Source organism: Mauremys mutica, chromosome 26, assembly GCF_020497125.1.
Source record: "Mauremys mutica isolate MM-2020 ecotype Southern chromosome 26, ASM2049712v1, whole genome shotgun sequence".
Taxonomy (NCBI): Eukaryota; Metazoa; Chordata; order Testudines; family Geoemydidae; genus Mauremys; species Mauremys mutica.
The window spans coordinates 6,302,949-6,322,842 of NC_059097.1; the positions used below are offsets into that span (position 1 = coordinate 6,302,949).

The window sequence follows — 19,894 nt, forward strand, 5'->3', positions numbered from 1 at the left end:
GGTTAGTTTTAGGGTTAGGGATGGAGTATAGGGTTACATTTATGGGTAGGGCTTAGTTTTAAGGTTAGGGATGGGGTATAGGGTTACAATTATAGTTAGGGCTTAGTTTTAGAGTTGGGGATGTGGTATAGGGTTACAGTTATGATTACGGAAAAAACAGGAGTACTTGTGGCACCTTAGAGACTAACAAATTTATTTACATTTATCGGTAGGGGTTAGTTTAGAGTTAGGGATGGGGTATAGGGTTACACTTATGGGTAGGTATTAGTTAGGGTTAGGGATGGGTTATAGGGTTACAGTTATGGGTAGGGGTTAGTTTTAGGGTTAGGGATGGGATACGGGGTTACAGTTATGGGTAGGGGTTAGTTTTAGGGTTAGGGATGGAGTATAGGGTTACATTTATGGGTAGGGCTTAGTTTTAAGGTTAGGGATGGGGTATAGGGTTACAATTATAGTTAGGGCTTAGTTTTAGAGTTGGGGATGTGGTATAGGGTTACAGTTATGATTAGGGATTCGTTTTAGGGACGGGGCATATGGTTACATTTATGGGTAGGGGTTAGGTTTAGGGTTATGAGTCTAGAGGGAATCTCGCTGCTAGTGCGGACGGGGCCCTCTCTTCCTCTTAGACCTGATTCTCAGTGATTTCAGCTGCAGTGGTCACTTAACAGAACAAAAGACTCTCTATGGAGCCTAATCAGCTCTGTCTTTAAACAGTGGAGAGGGGGAGTGGTGTCTAGTGGTTAGAGCGGGGGGGGCTGGGAGCCAGGACTCCTGGGTTCTCTCCCCGGCTCTGGGAGGGGAGTGGGGGCTGGTGGGTTAGGACTCTTGACTCAGGCCGACCATCAAACAAAACACCTGTCCCCACCCTCTCTCAATGCCCTCAATCAGCACAGGCTAAGTACAGTTCTGCTGCCCTTTACTCGTACAATAAGAATAACATTTCATCCCGCCCGCCCCCGCACATTCAAGCGATTTGTAACCCAACCCCAGCCAAAATCTATCGCTTGGGTAACACAGCTCTGTGTGCTGGACACCTAGGTTGATTAGGTGTGAGTGTAAATACAACCTGGTCTTCAAGCCTTCCCCCGCCCCCCCCCCAGCCCCCGGCTCGTCACTAGCTGTCAGGAAAAGCTCATTTCGCCTTTGCTTACAAATCGTAATTTGGCCAACGTCACCGAAACGAACGCACTGACATCGTCATAACAACAACAGCTGTATAAGGAAGCTACTCTACGTTCATGCTTTTCAAATCGATGAGCCTTTTGCAGAGACACGTATTTTATCGTACACGGTTTATGCTTTTAAAGAATATATTGATGTTTCGATTTCAATTCGAATTTGCAAACCATCACTACATTGGCAACACTGCATGCAACTAATTCACAAAACGGGAGGGTGGGGGGGGGGAAATTCGGCGGGGGGGGGGTGTAGGGAAATAGGCGTCTCTCCATTGGAGTCAATGGGGCCGGATCCCCAGCTGGTGTCAATGGGCATCTCTCCATTGGAGTCAATGGGGCCAGACCCCAGCTGGTGTCAATGGGCCTCTCTCCATTGGAGTCAATGGGGCCAGACCCCAGCTGGTGTCAATGGGCGTCTCTCCATTGGAGTCAATGGGGTCAGACCCCAGTTGGTGTCAATGGGCGTCTCTCCATTGGAGTCAATGGGGCCAGATCCCAGCTGGTGTCAATGGGCGTCTCTCCATTGGAGTCAATGGGGCCAGACCCCCAGGGGGTGTGATTCACCATTGCTCCATCAGGCTGGATGCATGTTCTCAGGACGCCGGCGAGCATTTGGCGGTGTGCCGTGGAGATGCTGTTGCCTGTTACCGCGGAGGTATTCAGTGGTGGGTGTGTGGGTGAGGGGTTCTCCATCGCGGGGCAGTCGGAGGGGTGGCACCTCTGGGTGTTATATCGCGGTGCTGTTCTCTATGTTAGGAGGATACATATAGTTGTAGATCAGACTCAGCGACCGGTTCCTCTCCTCGATCTCCTGGGAGATCTCTGCTAGGCGATCCTGGAAGGCAGCCATGAGCAGCTGTGGCCCGTGCTCGGTAAAGTGCTCCTCAGGGTACGTCCCCAGGGGTCTCTGGAAGGAAATAAGGAGAGTGGTGAATACAGAGACATCAAAATCACTGAACTCCCGGGATCAACTCCAGGGCTGCATTCTTATTACTCCAAGGCAGGAGAGGTTTTCCCTGGGAATTGAGATAGCAAAGGCACTGAGTGGTGGAGCTTTGCATGCGAGAGAAACAGACACTGAAACAGCACAGAGCCAAGGAGACAGCCAGAACAAGCTTTGGGGGTGTGGCCCCAGGACAAACCCTAGAGAAAGTTTTTTGGGCTGAGTGCTAGTTGGAAGGAGGCTTGGAACTGTGACCAAGGAAATTGCCTCCTGTTCTTTGAGTCCTCCAGACTTTGCAAATAAACACGATTCCATCAAAGAAACGCCTGGATCCGTCACCAATTTCTCCTCCTGATGGAAACAATCCACCTCAGCAGCTGAGTAAATATTTTCCACCCAAACTTTTCTCTTTTCTTTGAGGGAAAAAAATCGACATTTGGTGACACCAGAATATTTTCTGAATGATCCCTTTTGCCAAAGAGTTAATTTAAAAATAAAACTGGAAAAAAAAATTCAACCCATTTCGAGTTTTCCTTTCCAAATGACTTTTTGTGTCGAACGTTCCAAAATGTCCACGAAAAATGCTCAGAATCGAGAGGAAACATTGAACAAAAGGGTTTGTTCGACCCCTCAAATGATTTATTTTCAACTTTTCATAAATCACCGACAAACCGAAAAACAGGCAGTGGTGTTGTAGCCGTGTTGGGCCCAGGATATTAGAGAGACAAGGTGGAGGAGGTTATATCTTTTACTGGATCAACTTATCTTGGTGAAAGAGCTCGAAAGTTTGTCTCTCACTGACAGACTTTGGTCCAATCAGAGAGATTCCTGCACCCACCTTGTCTCTCTAACACACCAAAAAAGTCACCGATTCACCCATCTCTGTCCTTGGAGATTTTTAAGAGCAGGTTAATTAGATAATACCTAGTCCTGCCATGAGTACCGGGGGTGGGACTAGGTGACTTCTTGAGGTCTCTTCCAGTCTTACGCTTCTATGATTCTAACTGCAGGGTCCAAAATTTTGGTTGGGTCAGAAATGGCTAAAAATACTCAGGGTCTCTGGAGGGAACTGGAGAGTACGTTATGTCTGAATAGTGGTCGAACCGGTGTCCGTAGGGAAAGACGTCTCCCCACCTCTTCTGAAAGGCCCCAGGCCTCTAAACAATAATCACATGCATTTCGCTTTGGGGACATTTCCTCCTTGACCGCACAGCGGCTGCCAACAGCCACCATGTCCCATTGCCTGCTGAGCGGGTAACAGGAAAGGGGCCGAAACGCCTGGGCCCATGTCCTCAAATCAGCAGCAGTTCCAATGGACCTCCTGCTGATTTACACCAGCTGAGGATCTGGCCCCATTGACTCTAATGGAGTGACGCCCATTGACACCAGCTGGGGTCTGGCCCCATTGACTCCAATGGATGCCCATTGACCCCAGCTGGGGTCTGGCCCCATTGACTCCAATGGATGCCCATTGACACCAGCTGGGATCTGGCCCCATTGACTCCAATGGGGAGACGCCCATTGACCCCAGCTGGGATCTGGCCCCGTTGACTCCAATGGAGAGACGCCCATTGACCCCAGCTGGGGTCTGGCCCCATTGACTCCAATGGAGAGACGCCCATTGACACCAGCTGGGATCCGGCCCCATTGACTCCAACGGAGAGACGCCCATTGACCCCAGCTGGGATCTGGCCCCACTGACTCCAGTGGAGAGACGCCCATTGACCCCAGCCGGGATCTGGCCCCATTGACTCCAATGGAGAGACGCCATTGACCCCAGCCGGGATCTGGCCCCATTGACTCCAATGGAGAGACGCCCATTGACCCCAGCTGGGGTCTGGCCCCGTTGACTCCAATGGAGAGATGCCCATTGACACCAGCTGGGGTCTGGCCCCGTTGACTCCAATGGAGAGACGCCCATTGACCCCAGCTGGGGTCTGGCCCCATTGACTCCAATGGGGAGACGCCCATTGACCCCAGCTGGGATCTGGCCCCGTTGACTCCAATGGAGAGATGCCCATTGACACCAGCTGGGGTCTGGCCCCGTTGACTCCAATGGAGAGACGCCCATTGACCCCAGCCGGGATCTGGCCCCATTGACTCCAACAGAGAGACGCCCATTGACCCCAGCCGGGATCTGGCCCCATTGACTCCAATGGAGAGACGCCATTGACCCCAGCCGGGATCTGGCCCCGTTGACTCCAATGGAGAGACGCCCATTGACACCGGCTGGGATCTGGCCCCTCTGTAAGTGTCTCGCAGGTAGTGGAGGACACACATCCCTAGTCCAATACTGATGGATTCAGAGTTGGGGGCTCTTCTCCCGAAAGATGCCCCCCCTGGGTTCAGGGTCCACCAGCCCCAGCCGCCCCGCTCTCACCAAGTCCCGATCCTCATTCCGCAGCACCCAGAGGACGGAGAGGATCAGGCTGGTGGTGTTCATCTCGGGGATGGTGTCCAGGAACTCCTTCAGGGCCACCGTGGCCTTGTTCCGGGGCGGCGGCTTCCGCATGGACGACGGGTAATTGGGCATGAAGGCGGCCAGCTCGAACTGGGGCCGGGAAAAGGAAGCCAGAGGTTAGATCCCACCCGGGAGCTTGGGCTGGCCAGGTCACGGGAGGACGCGGGAGTCCAGAGCAGGAGAAGCAGGACCTGCTGCCCCGGGGGGGTCCAGAGACCCGGCCCATCACCCAGCCGGACCCAGAGCCCGTTCAGTCAGCCGCAGAGGCAGTGCGGATATGGGGCTGGGCCTCTGACCTGCGTTCCAGTCCCAGCGACTCCGCGGTCTCCCTCTGTGCCACCGGGCAAGGCACCAAATCGCTCCGTGCCTCAGTTTCCCCATCTGTACGAGGGAGGTGATCGTTCTGCCCATTGTCGGTTTTGTCTACTTAGAGGGGGAAGGTCTTTGGGTCAGGGACCATCTCTCACTATGTGACTGGGCAGCGCCCGGCACAAGGCGGGGGCCTGATCTCGGTCAGGGGGGGTCTCTGCAGTGCCTGGCACAAGGGGGACCCTGATCTCCGCTGGGCTCTGTGCAGCGGCCGGCAGGACTGGGCCCCGATCTCTGCCACGGATTTTCATTTCGATTCATTTGGTTGAAAAATGGAAAAATGACACAGGAAATGAAAATTGTCTAAAAAAAAAATTGTCAGAGGGAGGGGAAGGAACATCTGCAAGATGCCTGACAAAGCCAGGAATAGAGGCCAGGAGTCTTGGCTCCCTCCCTGCTCTAACCACTAGACACCACTCCCCTCCCAGAGCCGGGGAGAGAACCCAGGAGTCCTGGCTCCCAGCCCCCCCGTGCTCTAACCCACCAGCCCCCAGAACCGGGGAGAGAACCCAGGAGTCCTGACTCCCACCCCGCTCTGCTCTAACCCACCAGCGCCAACTCCCCTCCCAGAGCCGAGGAGAGAACCCAGGAGTCCTGGCTCCCAGTCCCCCCTGCTCTAACCCACCAGCCCCAACTCCCCTCCCAGAGCCGGGGAGAGAACCCAGGAGTCCTGGCTCCCACCCCGCTCTGCTCTAACCCACCAGCCCCAACTCCCCTCCCAGAGCCGAGGAGAGAACCCAGGAGTCCTGGCTCCCACCCCGCTCTGCTCTAACCCACCAGCCCCAACTCCCCTCCCAGAGCCGAGGAGAGAGCCCAGGAGTCCTGGCTCCCAGCCCCCCCTGCTCTAACCCACCAGCCCCCAGAGCCAGGGAGAGAACCCAGGAGTCCTGGCTCTCAGCCCCCCCTGCTCTAACCCACCAGCCCCCACTCCCCTCCCAGAGCCGAGGAGAGAACCCAGGAGTCCTGGCTCCCACCCCGCTCTACTCTAACCCACCAGCCCCCACTCCCCTCCCTGAGCCGGGGAGAGAACCCAGGAGTCCTGGCTCCCAGCAACTCCGTTTGGGCTGGACTGGACTTTAAGCCACAGTAACTCCGGGGCGTGAGCCACCAAGTCCCAGATCCAGCTCAGACCCCAAAGTCTGGGGCGTACCCAGTGGGGCCCAAGGGAGGGGATGCTGGTGTAAGGAGAGGAAAGGGGGGGGAAGGAAAGAGACACCCCTCCAAGAGGGGGACAGGGCGGGCGGCCCTCACCCACCTGCCCGGCGTTGACGGCGGCGTGATAGGCAGAGCACGTGAAGATCACCATGGTCAGGTACTTGGTTAGCTCGGCCGCGGTGCCCAGAGCCGAGGGGACGCCTGCCGGGGAGGGATGGACTGGTGAGCATGGGACCCCCCTCTCCCCCGCCGTCCCTAGCTGGGAACGTCCCCTCTCCCCGCCCGCGGTGATGCTGGTCAGTGCAATACCAGCATCACTCATTTCTGTGCACGTGTAACACCGCCGGATGGGCGGGATCGAACCGGGGGCCTCCGGAGCGTAGCCCCTGAGTCTCCGCCGCGTAAGCTGAAAGCCACGTGGAGGCGGGTGGGTGGCACACGGCAGGTGTCACGCGTAGGCCGTGGCTGATGTTTCCACAAGCGTCTTGGGTTTTGGAGACACCTTAATGGGGGGCTGATTCTTGGGGGGGGGAGGACTCCTCAGCGGCGACTGTGACCCCGGGCTAGCCGACCCCCGGGCACTCACCTGACGCCTGTCGGCCCAGGAATCCCTTGGCGAAGATCTCGCCCACCCACGCCTGCAGCTCGTGGTCACTCTGCACCGAGAGGCTGGTCCGGTAGTAGATTCCCACGATGCCGGAGACAAAGCTGGGAGAGTTAAAGGGGAAATCAGGTCAGCCCCGGGGTCCACGGTGAGATGCTTCCCCCTAGGACAAGCCGGGGAGCCCCCTCCCTCCAATCTCCACCGTGCTAGGCCTGCTACCCTTCAGCATCACTTCTCAGTGGTCCATCCCCCATGCCGTGTCACCAGCCACCTAGGAGATTTGGTTTTAGAACCATAGAAGATCAGGGTTGGAAGGGACCTCAGGAGGTATCTAGTCCAACCCCCTGCTCAAAGCAGGACCAACACCAACTAAATCATCCCAGCCAGGGCTTTGTCAAGCCTGACCTTAAAAACCTCTAAGGAAGGAGATTCCACCACCTCCCTAGGGAACCCATTCCAGTGCTTCACCACCCGCCTCGTGAAATAGTGTTTCCTAATATCCACCCTAGACCTGCCCCACTGCAACTTGAGACCATTATTCCTTGTTCTGTCATCTGCCACCCCTGAGAACAGTCTAGATCCATCCTCTTTGGAAACCCCCTTCAGGTAGTTGAAAGCAGCTATCAAATCCCCCCTCATTCTTCTCTTCTGCAGGCTAAACAATCCCAGTTCCCTCAGCCTCTCCTCATAAGTCATGTGCTCCAGCCCCCTAATCATTTTTGTTGCCCTCCGCTGGACTCTTTCCAATTTTTCCACATCCTTCTTGTAGTGTGGGACCCAAAACTGGACACAGTACTCCAGATGCGGCCTCACCAGCGCTGAATAGAGGGGAATGATCACATCCCTCGATCTGCTGGCAATGCCCCTACTTATACAGCCCAAAATGCCGTTAGCCTTCTTGGCAACAAGGGCACCCTGCTGACTCATATCCAGCTTCTCGTCCACTGTAACCCCCAGGTCCTTTTCTGCAGCGCTGCTGCTTAGCCACTCGGTCCCTAGTCTGTAGCGGTGCCTGGGATTCTTCCGTCCTGAGTGCAGGAGATTGGGGCCAAATGTTTCCAAGCCCCTAAGTGATTTAGGAGCCTGCCTGCCAATCTCAAAAGGGACTTAGGCGCATTATGGGTTACATTTACAGTGGCAGCTGGGCACCCAGAGGAATTTAAAAACTGCCCGAGCTGCCTTGGTGCCTAAATCCCATTGACATTGGCATTTAGGGTCGTAAGTCGAGCGGGATGAAATGTTTGCACCAGGGTGGCCGGAACAGGGGAGGCCAGGGGGCCGCGGCCCCATCGCTTTTTACCTGCCTGAAGGGGAAGTGATGGGGGGAGGGGGCGGAGAGGAGCCAGCCGGGGGAGGACCTCGGGGAAGAGGCGGAGTGAGGGCGGAGCCTCGGGAGGACGGGGTCGAGTGGGGGCGGGGCCACGGTGCCGGCACCGGTGGCCTCCCTACGTCACGGGAGTTTCCGGCGCTACTGGTTTGGGCTGAAAGTTTTGCGGGGTACCAACTGGAGTCGCGGCGACCCTGAACGAGTTCCCAAACGAATTCGGTTTTGCCAAATTTGGGGCTGAGAAACAAACCGGCCAAAACTCTGGAAACGTCCCGGAAAAAAAATTTAATATTTTTGGTGCTTGAAAAAGTTCTGGAAATGAATTTTAAAGAGTCAAAAATGTGTCCAAATGGAAACAAACCAGGTCAGTTGACACGAAACGAAATGTGTCGTTTCACCTGAAAGGAATTTTATTTTCGGGGGGTGATTTTTCCAGGGGCTGAAAATTTGGAAAAAATGGTCAGTTTTGGGACCAACCTAAAACCGTTTTGTTTTATTTATTTATTTAGACTTTTCAAAACTGTCAACCCAGCAAAAAACCCCTCACTCCTTTGACCGTGTGGGCGCTTCGGAAAAAATGTTACCCTCTAAATGGAGACTCGGGTTTAGCACAGAAGTGAATTTGAAGTCAGTTCATTGGACGTAGAGGTTTTTAAGGCCCGGCTTGACAAAGCCCTGGCTGGGATGATTTAGTTGGGGATTGGTTCTGCTTTGAGCAGAGGGTTGGACTAGATACCTCCTGAGGTCCCTTCCAACCCTCATATTCTATGATTCTATGAACCGGCAGCAGATCCTGGGGCTGACGGTCTCATTTTGGGCTCGCGTCGAAGTGGTTTCCGTGAAAATGAATTAAGAGCGTCCACATGGGTTGTCACTAATCTGGATTGAAATCTGATTTCAGGTATCAACGGGCCCAACTTGGTGTGGGAAAGGATGTTTGCTGGATCCCAGCAGAACAAGCCCCGTATGCACGGCTCCCTCCCATACAAGACCTGGATTCCCAGGGGGCTCTGCCCCGACCCCCTCCACACTCAGAGCCCCATCGCTTTGCCCCCTATGATTTCACTAGGTCTAACCCCTTCCCCTGCACTTGCCTGCGTCTGTCCTCCCTACGCAGCACCCACGCGGCCCAGCGCCCCCCTCACCTCTCGATAGCTGCCCAGATCTTCAGTCCATCGTCCCTGTAGTAGTAGTTTTGAAGCGAGGCGACGCCGCGTTCCTGGATGTCATCGGGAAGGCAGAGCGTGGCGTAGGTCAGGTCCTCCAGGGCCTTGCGGAGAAGCTCGGCGAGGCCTCTACGCCCGGTCGCTATGGCCTGCGGGATATAGACCCGGCCCGGGCCAGATGGGGGTTATTGCCGTGGAGCGGCAGGTGCCAGGGGAGAGGGTAGGACACTGGGATTGCGTTAATTGCGCAGGGGCTGGGAATCGAACTTACGAAATCCTTGGGCGACTGAATTTATTTTCCCGCCAGAAAAATGGCCACTGACGAAAGTAAAAGGAAAGGGGGCCGAAGGAGAGAAGAAGGAAAACAGGGACGAAAGACGGAAAAACTAAGAAAGTTGAATAATGGGGGGAAAAAACCAAGAAAAAAAACGGGAAAAAAAAGTGAAAAAATAAGGAGAAAAAAAGGAAAAGAGAAAAACAAGCCAAAGGAAACACGGCAGGAAAGGAAGGGAAATGACTTTTATGAAGGAAAATGCCATAAAAATGTCACAAACTTTTTTTTTTGGAAAACCGACCATTTTAAGTGCAAAACTTTCATTTTTACCTACTGGCCGTTTTTCGGTGGAAAAAAACATGTTCCCTCGCCCTGAGTAGAAGGCAGGAAACTGCGGTGCTGGCCACGCCCACAAAAGGGCTAACTGGGCCCGCCTCAAAGTGGTTTCAGTGAAAGTGAATTAAGAGCGTCCACACGGGGTGGTCACTAAACCGGATTGAAATCTGATTTCCGTTATCAACGGGCCCGGCTTTGGGTGGAAAAGGACGTTCGCTGGATCCCCGTTGCGAGGCGGCCAATGAGCGCCGACCTCCAGGAGGAGCTGCTTCGGCCTTGCGTTTGATTGGCTGAGCAGGCTGGGGGCGGAGCTGGGTGGGTGGAGTTGGGGAGTGGCAGTCACAGCAGGCCGCCAGCAGTTTGCTGGGTGTAGTTGATTTGATGGGCAGTTTGGTCATTCTCCCTCCTTTTTGAACGCGCTATGGGAGGCAGTGTGGCCTAGGGGCTAGCACCCGGGGCTCGAACCCAGCTCCCCCGGGTTCTACCAAAGGCATGCTGAGTGAGCATAGGCAAATGACTCCCTGCCTCAGTTTCCCCATCTGTAAAATGAGGCTAATGCTCCTGATGTCCTTTGCAAAGTGCTTGGAGATCTAGGGGTGAAAAGCACCAGCTACAAGCAAAGGATTATATTGTTATGATGAGACAATCCCGTCTTTACCCGATCGAATACGCCCCCGGGGCTGATGAGAAAGGTCCGGGCCAGGACATCGATGTGGATGGAGAACCGGATGTGAGGGATCAGGAGCTGGAAGAGAAGAGGCGCAGGGGCTGAAGCAGCCGGGGGGGGAGGTGCCAGCCCACCACCGCCACGGTCCCTCCTAAGTGGAGAAGAGACGTTGCAGAGGCGAATGGCTTTGTTCTCTCTGATCCACCCTGGTTGCAGGGCGCTAGGGAGGCGTGTTTGGTGCAGGAGGCGGCGGAGCACACAAACAGCTGGGCACTCCTGGAATTAGCACAGCCGGGCATCTCAGGAACACACGCCAACAGCTGGCCACCTCTGGGGCACACACAGGTACCCAGCTGGACACGCCTCCAGCACAAACACTCGTACACTGCTGGGCATGTCTGCAATACACACACGCACACACACACACACACACACATAGACAACCGAGCATGTCTGCAACACACATGCGTACACGGCCATACATGTCAGCAACACACACACACACACAGCCGGACATGTCAGCAACAGACACACACACACACACACACACAGCCGGATATGTCAGCAACACACACACACAGCCGGATATACATGCAACATGCACCTGTACACAGCCAGACATGTCTGCACCACACACACATGTACACAGCCGGACATGTCTGCACCACACACACACACACACACACACACACACACACACACACACACATACATGTCTGCACCACACATACATGTACACAGCCGGACATGTCTGCACCACGCACCTGTACACAGCCGGACATGTCTGCACCACACCCATGTACACAGCCGGACATATATGCAATACACACCTGTATACAGCCAGGCATGTCTGCAACACACACGTACGCAGCCAGACATGTCTACAAGACACACGTGTACACAGCCGGGCATGTCTGCAACACGCACACACGTACGCAGCCAGACACGTCTGCACCACAGACACATGTATACAGCCGGGCATGTCTGCACTACATACACATGTACATGTCTGCATCACACACCCGAACAAGGCCGGGCACATCTACAACACACACACACACACACACACGTAGATGGCCAGACACGTCTGCACCACACCACACACACAGCTGGGCACTTCTAGAACACAAACACGGCGATACGGGTGACTCCTGTGTTCACCTCCGGGGATACACGCCGGGCTGGCATCACATCTGGGCCGGGCACATCTGGGGCATACACCGGGCAAAGCGCGCACACACGCTGGGCACAGCAAGAACTGGGCGGCCTTGGTCAACTCCCTTAACACGTCCCAGCACCGGCAGAAGTGGGTAGCCAGGAATGGGACTAGCCCCGCCCCTTGATGCCACCTGTTTGCTCTGTGCACAAGGTGCCAGGTGTGGACACCGGGTGCCCGTCGCCGTCCCATTGGTTGATGCGCCAAGCGGAGCGGGGCCCCGCCCACCCACCTGTGGCCCCGCCCACCCACAGCAGCTCCACCCCCCCTCACCTTGTACAGGGGGTGGCACATGGGGAGCTGGCGCTGGGTGGCCACGGCGAAGACCTCGGCCAGCAGGTGGGCGCGGAGCAGGTGGGAGGTGACCTCGTGCAGGTGGAACTCGGAGCTGCGCACCCAGGTCTTGGCCAGAGTCCAGAGCCACTCGGAGTCGCTGGGCAGGAAGATGGGGCTGTCGGGACCTGGGCGCTGGCTGAGCTGTGGGGGAGCTGGGTCAGAGCAATGGGTCCGGTATCCCCCCCCCCCGGGTCAGAGCAATGGGCCCATCCAGTCTGGTATCCCCCCTGGGTCAGAGCAATGGGCCCATCCAGCCCAGTAACCCCCCCTGGATCACAGCAATGGGCCCATCCAGCCCGGTATCCCCCCTGGGTCAGAGCAATGGGCCCATCCAGCCTGGTATTCCCCCCTCCCTGGGTGAGTGCAATGGGCTCATCCAGCCCAGTAACCCCCCCTGGGTCAGAGCAATGGGTCCGGTATCCCCACTGGGTCAGAGCAATGGGCCCATCCAGCCCAGTATCCCCCCCTGGATCAGAGCAATGGGCCCATCCAGTCTGGAATCCCCCCTGGGTCAGAGCAATGGGCTCATCCAGCCTGGTATTCCCCCCTCCCCGGGTGAGTGCAATGGGCCCATCCAGCCCAGTAACCCCCCCTGGATCACAGCAATGGGCCCATCCAGCCCAGTATCCCTCCCTGGATCAGAGCAATGGGCCCATCCAGCCCGGTAACCCCCCCTGGATCACAGCAATGGGCCCATCCAGCCCAGTATTCCCCCCCTCTCCAAGTGAGAGCAATGGGCCCATCCAGCCCAGTATCCCTCCCTTGGTCAGAGCAATGGGCCCATCCAGTCTGGTATCCCCCCTGGGTCAGAGCAATGGGCCCATCCAGCCCAGTATCCCTCCCTGGGTCAGAGCAATGGGCCCATCCAGCCCAGTAACCCCCCCTGGATCACAGCAATGGGCCCATCCAGCCCAGTATTCCCCCATCTCCGGGTGAGAGCAATGGCCCATCCAGCCCAGTATCCCCCCCTGGATCAGAGCAATGGGCCCATCCAGTCTGGTATCCCCCCTGGATGGGAGCAATGGGCCCATCCAGCCCCTATCCCCCCAGTGGACCCATTCACCCCTGTATCCCCGCTGGAGCAGAGCAATGGGTCCACTGGCTCTGTGCAGCGCCTGGCGCACTCCCGCCCTGCCCGCAATAATCATTGTGCCTTTAGCAATGGTGGAGCCGAGCTGCTCCCTAGCGGCTGGGGGCCCAGGTGGCTCAGGAGGGGCCCTGAAAACCCCCCGCTTGGGCGCCGGTGAGCAGAGAAACCCCCTCACCTGGATGGCCAAGGGGACGACCTCCCCGCTGGGTTTCTGGTGCAGCAGGCACAGGGGGGCGGCGATGTACTGCTGGTGCCCGTTCACTTTAGTGGTGGGAATGTCTTCCAGGAGCTTGTAATCTGCGATATAGACGCTCCCTCTCTGTCATGCAGAGCAGAGGAGGGTCAGTGCCCCCGCTGCCTGGGCTGTGAGCTTCCTTCAGCAGTGTCCCAGCAAGCAATACATAGAGCACTGCGCGGGGATCGCTTACCCAGTGTTAAAATGCAGCCACCTCCGGGGTGGAGTAGCTGGTTGTACAGGGAGCGCTCACCCAGCACTGAGATGCAGCCACTTCTGGGGCGGGGCGGCTGGTTACCCAGGGACCCCTCGCCCGGCGCTGAGATGCAGCCACCTCTGGGGCAGGGCGGCCGGTTACCCAGGGACCCCTCACCCGGCGCTGAGATGCAGCCACCTCTGGGGCAGGGCGGCCGGTTACCCAGGGACCCCTCACCCGGCGCTGAGATGCAGCCACCTCTGGAGCAGGGTGTCTGGTTATCCAGGGATCCCTCGCCCGGCGCCGAGATGCAGCCACCTCTGGGGCGGGGTGGCTGGTTACCCAGGGACCCCTCGCCCGGCGTGGAAATGCAGCCACCTCTGGGGCGGGGCGGCCGGTGACCCAGGGACCCCTCGCCCGGCGCTGAGATTCGCCCACCTCTGGGGCGGGGCGGCCGGTTACCCAGGGACCCCTCGCCTGGTGCTGAGATGCAGCCACCTCTGGGGCGTGGCAGTTATTAACCCAGACCCAGCTATGCTAAAACAATTTAGTTTGGGAAGAGAGCACCGTGCTCCCACCAGCAGGAGTTCTTGGGGAAGGAGGGCAGGATGGACTCAGCAGACCCTGATTATTTTCGGGGAGACAGGGTGTTACCTGCAGCTCCTCCTGGAGGCTGGTGGAGTCCCCCAGGGAGCCGGCCACCATCTCCTGCGTCACGGGGAAGTTCTCTGGCAGCGCCGTGCATTTCCGGATCAGAACTGGGTTGAACCCGTTCAGATACTGGTACCCGAAGAACGCATCTTCCTGCCAGTGCTCAGTGACGTACTCTGGGGGGACACACACACCGGCCCTTTAAATAAAACCCCAATGCCTGGGGAGGGGAGTGCGGTCTGGCGGTTAGAGCAGGGGGGGTTGGGAGCCAGGACTCCTGGGTTCTCTCCCCGGCTCTGGGAGGGAAGTGGGGGCAGGTGGGTTAGAGAAGGGGGGGCTGGGAGCTGGGATGCCTGGGTTCTCTCCCCGGCTCTGGGAGGGGAGTGGGGGCTGGTGGGTTAGAGCAGGGGGGCCTGGGAGCCAGGACTCCTTGGTTCTCGCCCTGGCTCTGGGAGGGGAGTGGTGGCTGGTGGGTTAGAGCAGGGGGGGCTGGAAGCCAGGACTCCTGGGTTCTCACCCTGGCTCTAGGAGGGGAGTGGGGGCTGGTGGGTTAGAGCAGGGGGGCTGGGAGCCAGGACTCCTGGGTTCTCTCCCTGGCACTGGGAGGGGAGTGGGGGCTGGTGGGTTAGAGCAGGGGGGCTGGGAGCCAGGACTCCTGGGTTCTCTCCCCGGCTCTGGGAGGGGAGTGGGGGCTGGTGGGTTAGAGCAGGGGGGGCTGGGAGCCAGGACTCCTGGGTTCTCTCCCCAGCTCACGGAGCGGAGTGGGGTCTAGTGGTTAGAGCAGGGGGCTGGAAGTCCCAAGGGGAGCCCTGGTGGCGGGCTGAGGGGGGCAGGACCCGTTGACCTGGGGGGGCCATGTGTGGGCCCACCACCCACAGGTGATGCCGGGAAGGAGAAGGGGGTTGCCTCCCTGCTCCTCCCCACAGTGTGTCGGGCAGCACAGACCTGAGACCCGGTTGCTGTAGAACCAGAAAACCTTGGGGATGTCGGCTAACTTCTCCCAGGAGTACGGCCGGTCCAGGAAGCCCTTCAGCTTGCACTCCAGCAGCCTGCGGGGACAGGGAGCCGGCTCAGAGCGCGGGAGCCTCCCGGTGTGGGTGCCCTGGGCCTCGACCCGCACGCACCCCTCTGACCCCTTCACACCCCACTGACCCCTTCATGCCTCTCTGACCCCAAACAAACCCTCTGTCTGTCCCCTTCACACCCCTCTGACCCCATACACACCCTCTGTCTGTCCCCCATTCACACCCCTCTGACCCCAAACAAACCCTCTGTCTGTCCCCTTCACACCCCTCCGACCCCATACGCACCCTCTGTCTGTCCCCCGTTCACACCCCTCTGACCGCAAACACACCCTCTGTCTGTCCACCCCCTCACACCCCTCTCTCTGTCCCCCCTTCACACCCCTCTGACACCAAAAAATCCCTCTGTCTGTCCCCCCTCCACACCCCTCTGACCCCATACACACCCTCTGTCTGTCCCCCCTTCACACCCCTCTGACCCCATAAACACCCTCTGTCTGTCCCCTTCACACCCCTCTGACCCCAAACACACCCTCTGTCTGTCCCCCCTTTCACACCCCTCTGACTCCAAACACACCCTCTGTCTGTCCCCCCTTCACACCCCTCTGACCCCATACACACCCTCTGTCTGTCCCCCATTCACACCCATCTGACCCCATACACACCCTCTGTCTGTCCCCTTCACACCCCTCTGACCCCATACACACCCTCTGTCTGTCCCCCCTTCACACCCCTCTGACCCCATACACACCCTCTGTCTGTCCTCCCTTCACAACCCTCTGACTCCATACACACCCTCTGTCTGTCACCCCTTCACACCCCTCTGACCCCAAACACACCCTCTGTCTGTCCTCCCTTCACACCCCTCTGACCCAATACACACCCTCTGTCTGTCCCCCCTTCACACCCCTCTGACCCCAAACACACCCTCTGTCTGTCCTCCCTTCACACCCCTCTGACCCCATACACACCCTCTGTCTGTCCTCCCTTCACACCCCTCTGACCCAAATACACCCTCTGTCTGTCCCCCTTCACGCCCCTCTGACCCCAAACCACTCTCTGACCCATTCACACCCTCTGTCTGTCCCCCCTTCACACCCCTCTGACCCCATACACGCCCTCTATCTGTCCTCCCTTCACACCCCTCTGACCCCAAACACACCCTCTGTCTGTCCCCCCTTCACGCCCCTCTGACCCCAAACCACTCTCTGACCCATTCACACCCTCTGTCTGTCCCCCCTTCACACCCCTCTGACCCCATACATGCCCTCTGTCTGTCCTCCCTTCACACCCCTCTGACCCCAAACCACCCTCTGTCTGTCCCCCCTTCACACCCCTCTGAACCCATACACACCCTCTGTCTGTCCCCCATTCACACCCCTCTGAACCCAAATACACCCTCTGTCTGTCCCTCTTCACGCCCCTCTGACCCCAAACCACCCTCCGACCCATTCACACCCTCTGTCTGTCCCCCCTTCACACCCCTCTGACCCCATACACGCCTTCTCTCTGTCCTCCCTTCACACCAAACTGACCCCATACACACCCTCTGTCTGTCCCCCTTCACACCTCTCTGACCCCATACACACCCTCTGTCTGTGCCCCATTCACACCCCTCTGACCCCAAACACACCCTCTGTCTGTCCCCCTTCACACCCCTCTGACCCCATACACACCCACTTTCTGTCACCTTCACACCCCTCTGACCCCATACACACCCTCTGTCTGTCCTCCCTTCACACCTCTCTGACCCCATACACACCCTCTGTCTGTGCCCCATTCACACCCCTCTGACCCCAAACACACCCTCTGTCTGTCCCCCTTCACACCCCTCTGACCCCATACACACCCTCTGTCTGTCACCTTCCCACCCCTTTGACCCCATACACACCCTCTGTCACCCCTTCACACCCCTCTGACCCCAAACACACCCTCTGTCTGTCCTCCCTTCACACCCCTCTGACCCCATACACACCCTCTGTCTGTCCCCCCTTCACACCCCTCTGACCCCAAACACACCCTCTGTCTGTCCCCCCTTCACACCCCTCTGACCCCATACACACCCTCTGTCTGTCCCCCCTTCACACCCCTCTGACCCCATACACACCCTCTGTCTGTCCCCCCTTCACACCCCTCTGACCCCATACACACCCTCTGTCTGTCCCCCCTTCACACCCCTCTGACCCCATACACACCCTCTGTCTGTCCCCCCTTCACACCCCTCTGACCCCAAACAAACCCTCTGTCTGTCCCCTTCACACCCCTCTGACCCCATACACACCCTCTGTCTGTCCCCCCTTCACACCCCTCTGACCCCATACACACCCTCTGTCTGTCCCCCATTCACACCCCTCTGACCCCAAACACACCCTCTGTCTGTCACCCCCTCACACCCCTCTGACCCCAAACACACCCTCTGTCTGTCCTCCCTTCACACCCCTCTGACCCCATACACACCCTCTGTCTGTCCCCCCTTCAAACCCCTCTGACCCCAAACACACCCTCTGTCTGTCCTCCCTTCACACCCCTCTGACCCCAAACACACCCACTGTCTGTCCACCCATCACACCCCTCTGACCCAAATACTACCTCTGTCTGTCCCCCTTCACGCCCCTCTGACCCCATACACACCCTCTGTCTGTCCCCCCTTCACACCCCTCTGACCCCAAACACACCCTCTGTCTGTCCCCTTCACACCCCTCTGACCCCAAACACGCCCTCTGTCTGTCCTCCCTTCACACCCCTCTGACCCCAAACACACCCTCTGTCTGTCCCCCCTTCACGCCCCTCTGACCCCAAACCACTCTCTGACCCATTCACACCCTCTGTCTGTCCCCTTCACACCCCTCTGACCCCATACATGCCCTCTGTCTGTCCTCCCTTCACACCCCTCTGACCCCAAACCACCCTCTGTCTGTCCCCCCTTCACACCCCTCTGAACCCATACACACCCTCTGTCTGTCCCCCATTCACACCCCTCTGACCCCAAATACACCCTCTGTCTGTCCCTCTTCACGCCCCTCTGACCCCAAACCACCCTCCGACCCATTCACACCCTCTGTCTGTCCCCCCTTCACACCCCTCTGACCCCATACACTCCATCGCTCTGTCCTCCCTTCACACCAAACTGACCCCATACACACCCTCTGTCTGTCCCCCTTCACACCTCTCTGACCCCATACACACCCTCTGTCTGTGCCCCATTCACACCCCTCTGACCCCAAACACACCCTCTGTCTGTCCCCCTTCACAGCCCTCTGACCCCATACACACCCTCTGTCTGTCACCTTCACACCCCTTTGACCCCATACACACCCTCTGTCTGTCCCCTCTTCAAACCCCTCTGACCCCAAACCACCCTCTGTCTGTCCCCCCTTCACACCCCTCTGACCCCATACACACCCTCTGTCTGTCCCCCCTTCACACCCCTCTGACCCCATACACACCCTCTGTCTGTCCCCCCTTCACACCCCTCTGACCCCATACACACCCTCTGTCTGTCCCCCCTTCACACCCCTCTGACCCCATACACACCCTCAGTCTGTCCCCCCTTCACACCCCTCTGACCCCAAACACGCCCTCTGTGTGTCCCCTTCACACCCCTCTGACCCCATACACACCCTCTGTCTGTCCCCCCTTCACACCCCTCTGACCCCATACACACCCTCTGTCTGTCCCCCCTTCACACCCCTCTGACCCCAAACACACCCTCTGTCTGTCCCCCTTCACACCCCTCTGACCCCATACACACCCTCTGTCTGTCCCCCCTTCACACCTCTCTGACCCCAAACACACCCTCTGTCTGTCCTCCCTTCACACCCCTCTGACCCCAAACACACCCTCTGTCTGTCCCCCCCGTCACACCCCTCTGACCCCATACACACCCTCTGTCTGTCCCCCATTCACACCCCTCTGACCCCATATACGCCCTCTGTCTGTCCCCCATTCACACCCCTCTGACCCCAAACACACCCTCTGTCTGTCCCCCCTTCACACCCCTCTGACCCCATACACACCCTCTGTCTGTCCCCCTTCACACCCCTCTGACTCCATACACACCCTGTGTCTGTCCCCCCTTCACACCCCTCTGACCCCAAACCACCCTCTGTCTGTCCCCCCTTCACACCCCTCTGACTCCATACACACCCTGTGTCTGTCCCCCCTTCACACCCCTCTGACCCCAAACCACCCTCTGTCCGTCCCCCATTCACACCCCTCTGACCCCATACACACCCTCTGTCTGTCCCTCCTTCACACCCCTCTGACCCCAAACACGCCCTCTGTCTGTCCCGCCTTCACACCCCTCTGACCCCATACACACCCTCTGTCTGTCCCCCCTTCACACCCATCTGACCCCATACACACCCTCTGTCTGTCCTCCCTTCACACCCCTCTGACCCCATACACACCCTCTGTCTGTCCCCTTCACACCCCTCTGACCCCAAACACACCCTCTGTCTCTCCCCTCCACACCCCTCTGACCCCAAACCACCCTTTGTCTGTCCCCATACACCCCACTCTGTCTGTCTGTCTGACCCATACACACCCTCTGTCTCTCCCCATACACACCCCTGTGTCTCTCCCCATACACACCCCCGTGTCTCTCCAGCCCCACACACCCCACTTATCTGTCTCTCTAGGTATGGGTCCAGCCCTTTGGCCGACCTC

At 57.9% G+C, this 19,894-nt stretch overlaps 1 protein-coding gene across 1 annotated transcript in view; it reads right to left on the minus strand.

Annotated features, from left to right (window-relative positions):
* Positions 1 to 1,602: 1,602 nt before the first annotated feature.
* LOC123356746 (hydroperoxide isomerase ALOXE3-like) overlaps positions 1,603 to 19,894 on the minus strand; it is a 28,994-nt gene continuing 10,702 nt past the window's right edge. Inside the window, exons 5-14 of the mRNA XM_045000128.1 lie at positions 15,150 to 15,253; positions 14,208 to 14,380; positions 13,298 to 13,441; positions 11,970 to 12,173; positions 10,472 to 10,558; positions 9,183 to 9,352; positions 6,693 to 6,814; positions 6,207 to 6,307; positions 4,502 to 4,672; positions 1,603 to 2,085 (exon numbers count right to left, since the gene is read on the minus strand). Coding sequence (XP_044856063.1) covers positions 1,906 to 2,085; positions 4,502 to 4,672; positions 6,207 to 6,307; positions 6,693 to 6,814; positions 9,183 to 9,352; positions 10,472 to 10,558; positions 11,970 to 12,173; positions 13,298 to 13,441; positions 14,208 to 14,380; positions 15,150 to 15,253 — 1,456 coding nt within the window. The 3' untranslated portion in view covers positions 1,603 to 1,905. The remainder of the gene's footprint in view (positions 2,086 to 4,501; positions 4,673 to 6,206; positions 6,308 to 6,692; positions 6,815 to 9,182; positions 9,353 to 10,471; positions 10,559 to 11,969; positions 12,174 to 13,297; positions 13,442 to 14,207; positions 14,381 to 15,149; positions 15,254 to 19,894) is intronic.